Raw genomic sequence first — 16,297 nt, forward strand, 5'->3', positions numbered from 1 at the left:
GGTACTGGAGCTTGGGGGCTTTGCATTCCCATTTGTCATTTTTTGCTTAAGGCTGGCATTCTACTACTTGAGCCATGCCTCCAGTTCCAGATTATGCTGGTTAATTGAAGAAAAGAATCTCGTGGACTTTCCTGCCTGGAATGGCTTTGAACCCCAATCTTCCTATCTTGAACTCCTGAGTAGCTAGGATGAAGGCAGAAGCCACTGTCCCTAGCTCTTCCTTACTGCTTGACAGTCTAGTCTCAACTCACTCTACATTATCCAAAAAAAAAACCTACATTTTAAGTTACATTTTATAGTATTAGCCTATAAGAATTTACTTTGAAATCATGCTATGATCTTGTAATGACACAGTTGGAAATTCCATCCTTAGAAGAAAATTTCTGTTCCTCAAGACAAGAAAAGCTGGATGTGTTCTAACTTTATCTTTTGGACACCAGGACATTCATTAACTGATTGTGTTTGTCTCTTTTCATTGGAGGCCAATAAATTCTATTTCCTCTTCTAAAAGCAGTATGAAATGATTAACAGTGATTTGCAGCAGGGGTGTTTTGTGACATTTAGATATACATAAAATGGATAGGCATATGATATTTACAAAAGATGGAATCCTCTACTGCACAGCCTTTCATAAGCACAAAGACATGCCAATCTTCCTGCTATTTGTCTTGGTACTGTACTATCTGTATATTATTATACAATAGATAATGAATATTCTTCTATACATAGACACTTATACTTTTGTAATTCTCAATGTATGTGCTTAGCTGACCTGTAATTATAGTTGTAACTTTCTCACCTTATATTACTCTTTATTACAACTTCCTATCTCTTCTAGAATATTTTACACATTTTAAAATACCTCAGATTGTTTTAGAGACTTCCAGGTTGTACACAAATTTTGTTTTGTCTTTACAGTAAGACAAGTTATGTGGTATGGTAAGTTCTTCGTGCATTAAGAACTAATGTAGGGGCAGGATTAGACTGGTAAAATCATACCGAATGCAAAGCCTAATGTGTTTCTAAAGCATAGTTCTCAGATGAGGAAGCCCAGTGATCTTTGTCATATATTTCTTTAAATGGAGATGTTTTGAAATTTCATATATGTCACAGATCAGATTTCACCTATACTTATCCAGTCTACAGTTCTGTTTGTGAAAATCATGTGACTGAACATTGCTTTGTATCCCCAAGTTTTGACTCTGTTTTCTTATTCTCTTAAGGAAAGAACCTGAATCGCTGCCTGCAGAATCTGCCAGGGCTCCATCGCCACCTGGTGGCTTGTACTTGAATTTCATACAGAAGAAATCAAGAAGAAGAAAAAAGAAAGAAATCAAGACAAAGATTCCACTCGAATCTGTTTAGATGTATTTGATTCCACAAAATACTAACAATTTTTCTTAAAGAAACCATAATCGCTTACCTTAATTTTCTATGCTCTTGATCTAAATAAGTGTGATTTTCCTGTATTTCCTTAATTAGAAATATGAGCCAGGTACTGGTGGCTCACAGCTATAATCCTAGCTGCTCAGAAGGCTGATATCTGAGGATTGTAGTTCAAAGCCATTCAGGAAGGAAAGTCCATGAGGCTCTTATATCCAATTAATAGTCAAAAAAAGCCAGAAGTAGACCATGGCTCAAGTGGTAGAGCAGTAGCTTAATGCTGAAATAGCTCAGGGACGGTGACCAGGCCCTAACTTCAAGCCCTAAGTTCAAGCCCCAAGACTATAAGTAAAAAGTAAAAAGAAGTATCACAGAGACTCATACTTACTTTCCAGGAATGTTTTGTAATAACGTACAACATTGGGATGATAGAGCTATAAGAAAATAAATAACATTTATTATATGTATATATATAAAACAGTGGAATGATAGAGTTATGAGAAAATAAATAACATTTATTATATATATCAAAACAAAAACTTTCTTCACAGTGCATTCATTTGAACTTCTATGTACTTATTTATAAAAGTAAGAATTGCAGAGCTGGGGGCACTGCTCAAAGGGTGGACACTCTGCTAGCAACTTTTAGGTTAACTAAAAGTATCAACTTCCTGTATAGCTTTTTAAAACTGTGTTACCATTCTGAACTAAAATAGAGAATTGGAGAACAAGGATTCTATTTAGTACTCTGCCATACAGCAGACTTCATAAAGGGGAAAACTGAAACAAAGTAATACATGTTGAACATATAACTTTATTGCTGTTGGTCTCTCTACTACCTAAATACTTGTAAATACTGTCTATCCTCACTATTTCTGCCTTTTTATGTTCTCCAGGATGATGAACAGGAAGCAGAAATCAGCTAAGGACTTCTATTACAAAGACGCTCCTCCTTAAAGCCCAATGCATATTGTAAGCTGTTTTAGAGGAATGTTAGCAGATTGGTTCCACTTCTGAAGTCAGGAAAGTCTTGGTCATATTCTTATGCATGTAACTAAGTAACCAAATCTTCTATAATATAATTAGCAAAGAATAGATGTGTTTGCAGAGATGGCTGAAGGATTTCTGTGTGTCATGCTCTGGATCACAGCCCAATTGTTTTGTATCCATGGTCCTGATGTAAACTCACAGCATTTCTATGGCTCAATGTCAAGCCTTAGGAAAAACAATGGTAAAAATATCACTGCCCTATGCTCATTTCTGCACAGTCCATTAGTTCCTAAGCAGCTTGGAGAAAAATAGCACACAAACTCTATTTTGATGGCATTCAACTTAAGGCAACTATCTTTAGAGACAAGAAAAAACATTTACCTGTTCTTTAATTATTGTTAACTCCGAAACAATATTCTTTACACTGCTGTCTCGATCTTTTTTATCCTTTCCAAATGCTGGGTTATGCAAATTCACCTCTTTCATTGCTAAAAGATTTTGGCCACTCCTTTTTCTAACCTAAAAGAAGAAAAAGAAAAGGATGGAATGAGAGGGAACAAAGTCACATAGCTGATCCAGTCATCAAAATCTGCCACAGAGCACTTACCATTCTACCTCAAAACTGTATTACAATAGAAAATAATTCTATCTTGACAGACTTAATATGTATTTGTATGTGAATATGTACTATTACAAAGAATTTGAATGTTTTCTAATTGCTCATCTGAAATATATTTTAATAGATTAGTTTCTGGGCCAGTTTTCAATATTTAGTTTGATTTTCTGGCCTAAACACACAGGAAATCTGATTTGAGTTAGAGAAATAACATGTATTGGGGACAAGACATTTTGTCTGTTTTTGAGAGATTTAAGAGGGTGGGGTTGTTTTCTTGGTTTTTTAGTGCCAGTGTTGGGGCTTGAATTCAAGACCTGAGTTGCTGTCCCTGAGCTTCTTTTGCTTAGGGCTAGTGCTCTAGCACTTGAGCCACAGACCCACTTCTAGATTTGTGGTGATTCATTGGAGGTAACAGTATCACAGGCTTTCCTGAGTAGATTGGCTTCAAACCATGATCTTCAGATCTCAGCCTCTTGAGTAGCCAGGATTACACTAAAGATGTCTTTTTAGAAAGCCAGTGGCCAAGTAATTACTAGAGCTGACAGCAGTCAAAGCCAGTGCAGCTATGTCTCTGCCTGTGGAAAATAATCATTCTAAGGTTTCCATTGATTTATTCATGTTTTTCCCATGCCAAGGACCACAATTAGAGTAAGTATGAGTATTTGAGTGAACTACTCCATTTATTTAGGAATATTAGAAGTGATCCCCGAGGAGAAAGTCACCTTATAAACACAGCCAAAAGCTCCACTTCCAAGATGATCCAGAATGGCGTAGTTGCCTATGTATTTTGAAGGAGCCTTGTTCTGATTAATGCTCTCAATATTTTCAGCAATTTGCTTCAGTTCATCCTCCTAGCCAAATAATCAGAAGGAAAATGGTTTGTTGCCATCAGCTTGGTCCCTGCTATGGGCCTGAATGCCAAGAAGCGAAGCCTTGAGACTCACCACCAACAAGTTCAGCTTCAACACCAACTTGTCGTAAGCGCTGATATCACGAATATAATGACCTATGTCAATGAAAGTCTCAAACAGGTCGGTGGGGAAGAGTCTGCAGGGAGACATACACAGTAAAGAACTTGGAAACCATTGTTTTTTATTTTCCTTTTAGCTGTACCTCCCTCCTAGGCTATAGAGTGGAAGGGGTAATACTTTACAACTTCTATTGTAAAATTACACGATAGGGAGCACAGATGAAAATGAAGGGGGAAAAAAACAACTGGAGAATATTCTAAAGACCTGTTATCCACCTTGAGCGCTGGTGGCTATAATCCTAGCTACTTGGGAGACTGAGATCCAAAGATCATGTGCTATAATGTGTAGACTACATAATATATATTATGTATGTATATTATATACATTATATATTAATATATTATATAATATAAAATATATTATAAATTTTATTGTATTATGATAGTACAGATATGTTAAAAACTGAGAGGATTTCATATCCTTTCCAAGATGCAGACACCTGACCATGGTGCTTCCATTATCTCTGTGAGGTCTAAGAAGTCTGAAAAAAAGCCAGTCACCAAGCGCTCATACTTGTAATACTAGTTACTCAGGAGGCTGGGATTTGAGGACTAGGGTTCAAATCCAGCACAGGCAGACAAAAATCTGTGAGACACTTATCTACCAAAAAGTTGAAGTAGAGGTATGGCTCAAATAGTAGAGAATCAGCTTTGGTGGGGGAAGCTCAGGGATAGCACCCAGGCCCCCAGTTCAAGCTCCATTACTGGCACCAAACCAGAGAAAGGAAGAAAAGGAAAGGAAAAGTGGGAAGAGACACAGTCTTCCCACATCAGTTCTGCTGCTGTGAGAACAGCCCAACCCAACAGTCCCCCAAAACCCAAAGATCTTACCTGGCCCCAGGCTCCTACCTTTTAAACAGTGGCCTGTTTCTTTCCATACTGAAGAGGAACCTCAAGGCTCTGAAAGCATAACACTAGAAAATAAATGCAAGTGTGATTCTTAAATGGGACCTCACAAACAGAAACATCTTCAGGACAGAATTACCATGAAGCAGACAATCAAGTGACTTTGGTGTGAGGCCCAAGCAGACAACAAAAATTCCCCATGTTGGGGAACATGCTTGTGCTTAAAGAGCATTGATATTCATGGTCGGCCCTGTTTTCCCACCAGTTCCTTTCTAGAAAGTACGAGGGAGCACAGAGACACAAAACTGCTATGCTAGCAAATGAGATTTCCCAAGATTTCCAAGAGCTCAAGGTTTATTTTCATTGCTGGCCTGCTATGAGTACCTCGGTATTGAGGTTTATGTAGGAAAATAAACACTAGAAATGATGGCTCATAAAAATAGCCACTGGCCTACTGGATTCAAACCTGGCAAATTGGTCTCCTGAGGAAACAGTCTCAGGCATTCTCCAAATAGAACAATCCACAGTAAGTCCCTATGATGAACTTCGGGCATTTTGCCAAGCTGAGAGAGATGCGAAGTGACAGAGGGAACAGAGCTAAACAGACAGAAGGGCGAGGAGGGGACAGGAGGGGAAGGGAGGGGAAAAGAGGAGAGAGGATGGAAAGAAAGAGGAGGAGAGGAAAAGAGGGAAGGGGAGAAGATGGGAGGAGAAGGGAAAGGAGAGGAAGTCAAGGAAAACAAACTAAAAGAAGAGAAAGGGGAAGAAGAGGGGAAGAAGAGCAGAGGAGGGGAAGAAAGCTACAGAAGGGAAAGGGAGTGAAAGGGGGGCAGAGACAGACACTGGAGGGCAGGACAAAGAGTAGACAGAGGGGAGAAAACTGACAGAGTGGCCTGGAATACTTCATAAAATTGATGATGTTGAAGTCAGTGGGCTATTCAGGCGGCCAAGATCTGAGGATCCAGGTGTGATGCCAGCCCAGGCAGGAAAATCCATGAGACTCTTATGTCTAATTAACCACCAGAAAACCAGAAGTGGAGCTGTGTGGCTCAAAGTGGTAGAGCACTGGCCTTCAACAAAAATGCTCAGGGACAGCACCCAGGCCCTGAGTTCAAGCCTCACAAGTAAAAAAAAAAAAGTAATCTGAAAATAGAATACACATAAAATTATCCAGTGGGCTAGGCTGAAATAAAAATGGCATCAAGGAGGATTCCAGGCAAAGCACAGGTGATGTGAGAAAGTAGAGCACTGCTCACTCCATAAAACCCTTTCTAGATGGATTTTTTTTTAATTCTATCTGGCTGGGCACTGAGACCTCCCCTGAAATCCTAGCAGCAGCACCTCTAAATTCAATTTATCCTGACAGACAGCACAGACTTTAACATTCAAAACAAAACAAAAAAAAATCACAAATTATTTTATCGGTTGCTCCAGATTTCAACAGCTTAACATTAAAGAGCAATGCCTATGCTAATTACCTGTAATAGGTTCGTTTTTGCTGCCTTCTTTTGTGTATTTGGTAATATCAGTTTTGCGATGGTATATACACCATTTTCCTGGAAAAATAAAGGAGCCACATGACCAGTGACCATGACAATATCACAGAGATGCACACACATCAAACAACAACAACAAGCCAGACACCAGCAGCTCACGCCTGTAATCCTAGCTACTCAGGAGGCTGAGATCTGAGGATTGTGATTCAAAGCCAGCTGGGGCACAGAAGTCTGTGAGATTCTTAAAAGCCAGAAGTGGAGTTGTGGCTCAAGTGTTAGAACATTAGCCTTGAGCACTGAATAAATAAATAAGCAAGCAAGTAAGGGTACAGACTCTGTGTCCAAGCCCTAGGACCAGCACAGAACAGAAACAAATAAATAATAAACAGTGTTTTGAAAGTTTGTGGTGGGTGAAGGAGGCCGGGCTAGGGGGAGAGGGGGGGGAGAAGGGAGGGGGGGGAGGGGGGAGGGGGAGGGGGTTTTTCTCACCTGAACCACCTGGTGCGCGTTGGTGTCGTTCAGCACCAGTTCAGTGAGGGCGGCACAGCAGGCTGGAAGGAAATGATCAAAGATCTGTCTGCATCACCACTGTCAATCACCTCCCCTCCACACACACCAGCTGCCATTCCACTCATCTAGGAAGGAGGGGAGCTGGCTCAGCGTGGCTCCAGCCCACCCCCCTCTCCCCCCCATATCTACTGCCCAGCAGCCTTCAGTGGGGCTCCCTGCGGAGCCCTGGGGTGGTCTTTATGTTTCTTTTTGCCTTGAGGGGTGTGTGTGTGTGTGTGTGTGTGTGTGTGTGCGCGCGCGCGCGCGTGTGCATGTGTACTTGCTGGTCCTGGGACTTGAGCTGGGTCAGGCCCTGGGTGCTGTCCTTGATCTTCTGTGCTCAAGGCAGGTGCTCTACCACTGGAGCCACAGCTCCACTTCCAGCCATGCCAGCCCATTTTCAGTGCTCAGCTCAAGTGCTCCGCCTAGATGGTACCATGGGGACAGGACCTGAGGCTCCCTCATGCCCTCCTTCCACCCCCACCCATCCAGGCCACCCTCTTCTTGTTTCTAGCACCATCATCCTGCCCACTCTTTGAGAGAGACTGGGAGCCAGGGTTCTGAGATTCTGCTAGATTTGGACTTTGGGGGTACCCTTCAACAGGAACCCCCAAATGTCAACCATGTACTGAGACGTAAGCCTTTTGGGGTGAGCAGAAACGAGGGGGGAAAGGGAGGTCCCAGTTCTCTGTCTTCATAAATCCCTGAAAAAAATATCTCCATCTCCATGAAATAGCAGGGAACAAAGAAAGCCTGTTTTCCCCTAACACAGCTCTCCAACTTTCTCCTACCCAGCACCCCTTTCTCCTTCTGCCCCCCCATTACCTCCCCCTGACCAGCTGTGCCAGGTTGGCCAGTAAAACTGCTGCAGTCCAATGCAAAGGCCTGGAACAGTACATGACTGCTCAGGGGAACTCCGCCAACCAAGGGCTCCTGTTTGTGGGGTGAAAATGCCCTCCTGGAGAAGCATGGTTCTCTGTCCTCCCCTTGGGGCTCCTCAGCTGGAAGGAGGGTGCTCCCTTGTGCCTGGCAAGATGAGTACATGCATCTCCCTTTCCAAGAGCTTGAAGATGACAGGACGCCTGCCTCTGGCCCCAGAACCAAGGACATTCTTTAATCCAGTTTTGCGGGTAAGAAGGCTCATACCTCATCTCCACCATCTGGAGGTACTTCTCCTGGAGTTCATGGAAAGAGGAGGAGACACCAGCAACCAAGGGGTTTTTGCTATCCATTTGGATTGAACTTCCCTTTGGCAAATATATAAATGGTCTCTAACTCACACTATCACGCTGATCTTGTGACGGGGAATACCAATGGGACATATAAATTGTAAAGGAGCAAATAACAAAATCCTAATGATATCACACAAATACCTGCTTGAAGGGAGAAGATATTTTCCTGTATTTCCCGAGGGCTTAAATCGTCTGACAAATGAAGCTGCTGGATCCGGCCTGCAGCGTTTGCACTAGACAGGCTTCCGATGGAGGAGCGGTCAGAAACAAAATTTCTATCCCTGAAAAAGAAAAATTGATGCTCACACTTTTCATTCACACCAGCCATGATCCAAAAAGCTGAGGGAGAGCATCTAAGGCCCAGAGTTCACGCCACAGTACACACACACACACACACACACACACACATTTCTTTATTGGTATAAATACAAATGTATTTCAATAAATATATTTTCTATATTGATATATTGTTTACATATTTATATATGCTACATTGTATTATAGATACAAATACAAAATACAAATTAAACAAATTAAATAAAAATATAAAAGATGTTCTATTACTTGTAGCTACATATTTATATATGTAAATATATTTGTGTGTGTGTGTGTGTGTGTGTGTATGTGTGTGTGTGTGCAATTGCCATTTGCGTTTTCTGGGCTTCTTTCGTCTTCTAGCGCAATACATGGATGTGACTAAAGAGGAAGTGGCAGGCAGGACAAATGTCCTCTTTAGGTCATGGGGAGAACTTCAGTGTTCCTAAAAACACACCTGCCCGGAGGCCCAAGGAACTGAAAAGGTGGCCCCCCTGACACCTAGGACAGCATGCCTATGGCAAGAACACAGACCCCCACGACCCCCCAAGACAGCCTGGGGCCAGAGGAAGCCAGGGGACCCGGACCCCGGCCTCTGGCCTCCTCTTACCCTCGCAGGATGTGCAGCAGCTGCTTGATGCCACCCCAGACGCGGATCTCCACGCTGGTCTCGGGATCCTCGCAAACCTGGACCAGAATCCACACGACGCTCCAGAGCAGCTTCAGGTGGTCCGAGTGCAGCAGGCTGAGGAGGACCGGGATGCCCTCGTACAGCTTCACCTGCTCCTTCACCTGGGGCTCAGCACACAGGAGGCGCAGCAACTCCGCCGAGAGTCTGGAGGGGACACGGGGGAAGGGGGGACAGCCTGTGACCAGAGCTGTCACTGTGCAGAGGACCAAGCTCGCATAGGCATGCATATCCTGTGCCTGTGCCACCATGCCCCCCAGGACTGCTCGGCCATGCTAAGCATAGCTGGTGAAATGCTTCAAGAGAATCATTCTTTAGTTCCAGGGGGAAGAAATGAGCAGTGGGCTCGTGTGGCCTGCCAGTTGTCACTTGCTGGCCATGCCTCTAGGTTGCTGCAGCCCAGAAGATCAGCTAACAAATCCTACTCTCCTAGCCTAGGAGCCAATGGCTCACCCCTGGCAGCCTAGCAACTCGCGAGGCTGAGATCTGAGGATCCTGGTTGGAAACCAGCCTAGGCAGGAAAAGTCTGTGAGATTCTTATCTCCAATGAGCCAGCAAAAAGTCAGACGTAGAGCTCTGGTTCAAGTGATAGAGTGCCAGCCTTGAGCAAAACAGCGCAAGGACAATGCCCAGGCCTGAGTGGGCATGGCTCCATAGTCACACACACACATACACACACACACACACACACACACACACACCTCTACTGGCAGCCCAAGCAAAAGAGTCTTATCTCTCATAAACCAACAAAAAGCCAGAAGTGCCAGCCTTCACAACAAAACCAAGCTCCAGCATGCACACACACACACACACACACACACACACACACACACACATACACACACACACACACACACACACACACACACACGGCATATAAAGCCAGGCACCAATGGCTGGTGCATGTAATCCTAACTATGCAAAAGACTGAGATCTGAAAATCATGGTTGGTCTGGGACAGAAAGTCCATAAAACTCATCTACAATTAAACCCCAAAAAGCCAGAGGTGGGGCTATGGCTCAAAAGTAGTAGTGTGCTAGCCTTGAGCAGAAAAAGCTCAGGGACAGCATACAGACATTGAGATCAAAGCCAGGGCCAGCAGAAAACAAAAACAAAAAGTAAGTAAATGCAATAAGCAATAGTATTACTAATAGAATCCTAAGCCTAGAATCAACACTGGCCTGAAAATAAATAAAAGCACCTCTCTGTGCCAGCATCATCAAGTTTAACAGGAAATACCTGCCAGGCTGAATTGCAATAGCCAGTTCACAGTACAAATAAAATGACATGGTAAATAGAAGCATTTTCCTCAAATGTCAAACATGTTTTTTAAGTATTAGCAACCCTACCTTTTGGAAAGCAAGTCGTACTCATGTAAAATCATCAACAGATTTTCTACAATGTTGAGTTCACTTATCTTCTCCCTACATTCTGGACTGTAAATGTTAAAATGTTAGTATTTATTTAAAGCATATTTCACTGCATCTACTAGTTTAATATTCTAGGTCTCATATTAGAACAGAAATCATATGTTCCTCATACACATAGGTATACACATGAGCCATAATCTATTTCCTGGCATTAAATTATATTTAAAGTTACATTATTTAAAGTAGTGACATCTATAGAAAGACATTTAATAATCTAAAAGTTTAGCAATGCTTGAAACTGTTCTGTATGTTAAAATAGGTACAAAAATGAAAAAGAGGAAGATTCAAATGACAAAGATATAGTGTAGTAATTTTGAAAGCAGAAGCAACTCAGGGTTGAGAAAAAGACTTGGTTAACTTTTCAGATCAGAAAGAAAGAGATATTGGGCACATCCTAGCTACTCAAGAGGCTGAGATCAGAAGATCACAGTTCAAAACCAGCCCAGACAGACCAATTAACCAGCAAAAGGTAGAAAGTAGAGATGTAGCTCGTGTGATAGAGCAACAGCACTCAGTGGAAAAATTCAATGAGGAAGGAAAGGAAGGAGAGAGGGAAGGAAGAAGAAAGGGAGGGAGGGAGGGAGGGAGGGAGGGAGGGAGGGAGGGAGGGAGGGAGAGAAGAAATGCTAAGTAGTGGTTTGTTTTTCCAATTTAAAATTGTAAATGATGCTTTGTACCCAGCATTCTCTTCAACAACATGTTACACACACACACACACACACACACACACACACACACACACACACACACACACACACCACGTGTACTGCCAAGTGATCAATGAAGGGATCGGATGTGGCTCTCCCACTGACAGGCTGTAAGCAGAGCTGAGTAGCATAGTAAGAGGCTCCTACCTTTCTGCTAAGCTAGCCAGGGCCAAGAGAGCACCCAGTAGGACACTTGTGTCTCGAGCACAAAGCAAGTTTACTAATGTCTGAAAAATGAAGGAAAACAGTATAATTAGATAAGTATAGTAGGTTTCTTCAATGGTACAATGCTTCCTTACGAATACATAGAGGCTTAGTATAATTGGCATACCCAATTATACTTAAATATATACACAATTCCCTAAGTAAAATCATAATCATAATTTTTGTTTTTCTGGCCATAGGACTTGAACCCTGGGCCAGGACATTGTCCCTGAGCTCTTCAGCTCAAGGGTAGGACTCTTATCTCCAAGGAACCTCCAAAGGATAGAAGATGTGTGGCTCAAGTGGTAGAGCACTTGCCTTGAGCACAAGGGCTAAGGGACAACACCCAGAACCCGAGTTCGAGCCCAAATATTGGCACCCAAAATGAAAGTTCTTTATGGAAGCCTAGTGCCCATTTTCTCCTTAGTTTGGAACTCCTGACAAAAGCGCTTTGAAGCTGTTCCCCTGCCAGGCCTGGGGAGGGAGGGCTGGTCACACTCCTGTCCCTCCGCTTTCCTGCCCAGAACTCTGCTCAGCACTTCTGACCACCATTACCCCCGCCCATGCAAATGGAGGTTATCACCCCAATAGCACTCAATCATTGAAAACTCACTCTGAGCTGGGGATTGTGCAAGGCTCGTTCCAGATGACAGAGCTAGTTAAACTTCCTCCAAGCCAAGCAAGCAGCCTCATGCCATGGGGGCCCACTGGCTCCCGGATTGCTACCCGACTGTGCTAAGCATCATCCTACCTAATGCAACTCAAAAAGCTGGGTTTTTGTCACTTGCCTTCCCTAAATTCTCATGAATGCAAACTCCCCTTCTCTACTCTTTTAGAGGACGCCTCCAAACATGTTCAAGCTCAGAGCTGCAACCTGAATGATGAGTGTTTGAATGATTTTTTGGTTTTCTTGATTTGGGGGAGGGTGGGAGGAAAGGACTAATATTTGAACTCAAGGCCTTGAGCTTGCCTAGGTGACACCCTACCACTTAAGCCAGCCCTGTTTGCTGCTGGTTCTTTGGGGGATAGAGTCTAGAGGACTTTTCTGATGGGGCTCGCCTCAAAACGAGATTCCTCCAAGTCTCAGCCTTCTCATTCTGTAGGATTTACTAGGGTGAGCCACTAATGCTGCTGCCTGCCTGCCTGCCTGCCTGCCTGCCTGCCCATCTGCCTTCCTTCCTTCTCCCCTCTTTCCTTCCTTCCATCCTTCCTTCCTTCCTTTCACCTCTTCCCCCTCCTCGTTTTCTTATAAAATGCTACCATTATTTCTCTGGCCACTTCCTTATCTCATTCTCTTAGATCTTTCCCAGAACACGAGACACGTGCCAACACGTGTGAGGCTGGGAGGAGGCTCCCTGAGAAAGGAGGACTCAGCCCATCCAGCTACTGCCGCTGGCTCTGGGCAGTTAGAAATATAAATTTAGTCTGTTTTGGTTAAAGTTGCACTCATCCACCTTAAAATTTATAGACATGTATGTATAATACAGAGTATGTAAGGGTGTGTGTGTGTGTGTGTGTGTGTGTGTGTGTGTGGTGCTGGAGATCGAACCCAGGACCTCATGCATGCTAGACAAACTCTCTACCACTGGGCCACATCCTCCAACTCATTAAAATGAGTAAGTGGTCTGTGTTCTTGTGACCCTGTATCATGTTGTTAGAAGGCCACATCACATAACACTCTATATTCAACCACGTCTACGTCTGACCTACAGACAGTAGCAGCTCCACAAGGTTCAAGTAATACATTTTCCATGACCCATGGGTTTGTTTCTAAGTACAAAGTATATGTTTTGTTTGCCAATTTCCATTTCCTTATTTATAATCACACACCTAGGGTCAGTTTACATGTAAGCCAGTTCTGAAGTAGCATTTAAATTAAGCAATCCACTTATTTAAATGGCATAGACTACAGATTAAAGGACCTGAGAGAGTCTTTGTGTCCTGTGTCTGTACCTATGCCAGGAGCTGATGAAGAAGCAGGGTTTAGGCCAAGTGCCACAGTTGGGGATGGCCTGGCAATTCTGCAGATCACAAGGACAAGGACAATGACACGTGGCTAGGACGGAGTCTGGGCACCACTCACCTTATGTGCGCCACTTGCCGTGACCCATTCTCGTTGGTCTTTGATGGCAGCAAGTTTTTGGAAAATGTCTATAAAGGAAGAAAGGAAGTAAAAGAAAGTGAGATCCAGAGTTGAAGAGATGCAGCAGTTATGAGTCCAGGGGCGCCAGCAGGACTGCTTGTTACGTACACAATCACCATCACAGCCTAGAAAATAAATCTGTAATCATGGGATAAACAAGGGCTATCAAAGGTAAGCCTCTCCTTCTACTTCAAAGTTCCTGAACAAGTCCAGAGCAAGGCCTGCTCTCTAGAGATCCAGTTCCCTCGGAATATCTCAGCTAGTATCCAAAGCCCTCTGCTAAATAGCCCAAGAAAAGGGAAGTTAGGAGTGTGGACCCCTGGCAGGCGTCCTCAGCTGTGGGAACAGGTGTCCTGAAAGAAACTTCCTGGAGCCCAGGGCCTGTGTCCTGCCGCAGACTGGGCTCTCCCTGCACCTGAAGGTCGGTGCTGCCTGGCAGGCAAGCATTGGAACCAGGGGCAGGAAGTCTTCGGCCACACCTGGCGGGGCGGGAATAGGAGATGGAGGAGAGAACTAAGTAGGAAGTGAGGAATTTTTCATATACATAAACCCAGACCCTCATTTCACACCAAAGTTCTCCTTAGTTTTCTTTTTTCTTGTTTTGTTTTTTGTTACAATACTGGGGCTTGAACTCAGTATCTGAGTGTTGTCCTTTAACTTCTTGTGCACAGGGCTGGCACTCTACCACTTGAGCCATATGGCTTTTGGTTGGTTAATTGGAGATAAGAATCTCATAGACCTTTTTGCCCAGGCTGGTTTCAAACCAAGATCCTTGTATCTCAGCCTCCTGAGTAGCTAGGATTGCAGGTGTGAGCCACTAGTACCTGGCGTTATCTTTTCTTTGTAATGCTGTGGATGTCCTAAATTCTGAGGTAGCTTTTATTACTAACCATATTTTGGATAGTTATCTGTGGTTTCTGGCACTGAAACAGAAATCGGAGCCTCTTTGGGAGAGTAGAACCAAGAGGGTGTTCTTTTTCCCTTTTTGTCTTGCTGGTTTATCTGTCTTTGGGAGGGACAAAGGGAGAGCAAACAAAACAGAGGTGCTCACTAGACACTACCTGGAAAAAGAACTACACAGCATGTGGGCGCAGACAAGAGGAAAGAGCTGGAAAAGAGGGAAGGAAGAGAGGGCATTTACACCAAGAAATGTACTTATTGCCTGGCTCATGAAACAGTAACCCCTCTGTATATCACCTTTATAATAACAATAAAAAGTAAAACATACATTATGATATAGAGAGAGATAGATATAGATATGTGGCTATGGGAACCTCCTGACATAAAACAAATTGTGCTTTCCACAATAAGGCTTTTTAATCTGAAACTCTCTGTGTTGGGGCTGTTTTGCCACTGAATGTAACGTCTGAAGCAGCTCCTACCCTGGCAGTGAAGGGATGCCCCCTGCGTGTGGAAGCGGAGCACTGTCCTGCCTGTTCTAGCAAGCGTGGGAAGTTAGACGCGTCCCTGCCGCACGCCTTACATGTCATGTTGACCAGTTTGTCCACGCTGTGCTGCTCTTCCCCGTAGCCGAGGTACTCATGAGCCGCCATCTCCATGTACTGCAACAACAACAAAGCCAGGAAAGACAGTCAAGAGCACAAGGCAGCATGCAGTTCCAAAAATGGGCTCTAGATGGCACAACGGTCACCAAATCCTATGGGCTCCGGATTCTTGCTTCCTTTGTATGTCCTGAAGAAGAGATTGGGTGCATCCAAAAGCCCTCGGGAAATGTGACTAAGTTTATGGTGTCATTTAGTACCCAAGTATTGGAGGGGGGAAGAGGGATTATGAGTACATGTGTACATGTCATATAATACATACAAATTGAAGTCTTTGATGTATCTTTTAGTAGACACCTGCATATATTTTACTAACCTTTTATTTTACAATATCCAGAGTGGCATCTAACCTGCATGAAGGCTGATATTACTAACAAGAATAAAACAGCATGGTAGTCATACCTATATCCTAGGTAATCAGAAGACAGAGAAGGTCACAGCTCAAGTCCAGCCTAAGCAAAAAGTAAGACCCTATCTAAACCAATGCACCGGGCATGGAGCTGTGTTCCTATGATATCAGCTACAAGAGAGGCGTTAGGTGGCTCAGAGTTCAGGAGCACAGGTTTACTATCAACACCATTCTTAGAAAGCTAGCGTGGTACACATCTGAGATTCCAGTGGCTCACACCTGTAATCCTAGTTCTTCAAGAGGCTGGGGTGTGAGGATGGTTGTTCGAAACCAGCACAGGCAGGAATGTCTGTGAGACTCTTAACTTCAACTAAAGACCAGAAAACAGAAAGTGGTACTGTGGCTCAAATGGTAGAGTGCTGGTCTTGAGCACAAAGAGGCTCAGGGACAGCACTCAGGCTCTAAGTTCAAGCTGCACAACCAAAAAAAAATAAATAAATAAAAATAACAGGCAGTTTTTCTGTATATACTATAGGAGACTGGGCTGCTTCAAGTTACAACAGGAGCAGAAAATTTGTTCCCATGTGCTAGTAAACTCAAGCCTTTGATTTTCTCAGTATTTACAATCATCACCTGCTTCCTTTCCCTTGAATACACTTCAGAATACTATAAAACCTAAGATTAAGAAACTATATGCAGGGGCTGGGAGTTTGGCCTAATGGTAGCCTAGCATGCACAAAGACCCAGGTTCAATTCC

General features: G+C 43.5%; 1 protein-coding gene across 6 annotated transcripts in view; it reads right to left on the bottom strand.

Annotated features, from left to right (window-relative positions):
- The window catches only part of Nek10 (NIMA related kinase 10), a 134,265-nt gene that overhangs the window by 92,461 nt on the left and 25,507 nt on the right, over window positions 1-16,297 (bottom strand). For all 6 annotated transcript variants that reach the window (XR_016533408.1, XM_090322485.1, XM_090322467.1 and 3 more), the window contains 13 exons: window positions 15,113-15,191; window positions 13,570-13,637; window positions 11,430-11,509; window positions 10,495-10,581; window positions 9,068-9,292; window positions 8,284-8,423; window positions 6,851-6,912; window positions 6,344-6,421; window positions 4,869-4,933; window positions 3,934-4,036; window positions 3,712-3,840; window positions 2,755-2,892; window positions 1,772-1,817 (listed from right to left, as the gene is read on the bottom strand). Coding sequence is in view for 5 of the 6 variants with exons in the window: in XM_090322485.1 (XP_090178611.1) it covers window positions 1,772-1,817; window positions 2,755-2,892; window positions 3,712-3,840; window positions 3,934-4,036; window positions 4,869-4,933; window positions 6,344-6,421; window positions 6,851-6,912; window positions 8,284-8,423; window positions 9,068-9,292; window positions 10,495-10,581; window positions 11,430-11,509; window positions 13,570-13,637; window positions 15,113-15,191 (1,300 nt within the window). In the remaining variant the exon portion in view is untranslated. The remainder of the gene's footprint in view (window positions 1-1,771; window positions 1,818-2,754; window positions 2,893-3,711; window positions 3,841-3,933; window positions 4,037-4,868; window positions 4,934-6,343; window positions 6,422-6,850; window positions 6,913-8,283; window positions 8,424-9,067; window positions 9,293-10,494; window positions 10,582-11,429; window positions 11,510-13,569; window positions 13,638-15,112; window positions 15,192-16,297) is intronic.

This window comes from Megascapheus bottae, chromosome 2 (assembly GCF_031878675.1).
Source record: "Megascapheus bottae isolate mThoBot1 chromosome 2, mThoBot2.hap1, whole genome shotgun sequence".
Classification (NCBI taxonomy): Eukaryota; Metazoa; Chordata; class Mammalia; order Rodentia; family Geomyidae; genus Megascapheus; species Megascapheus bottae.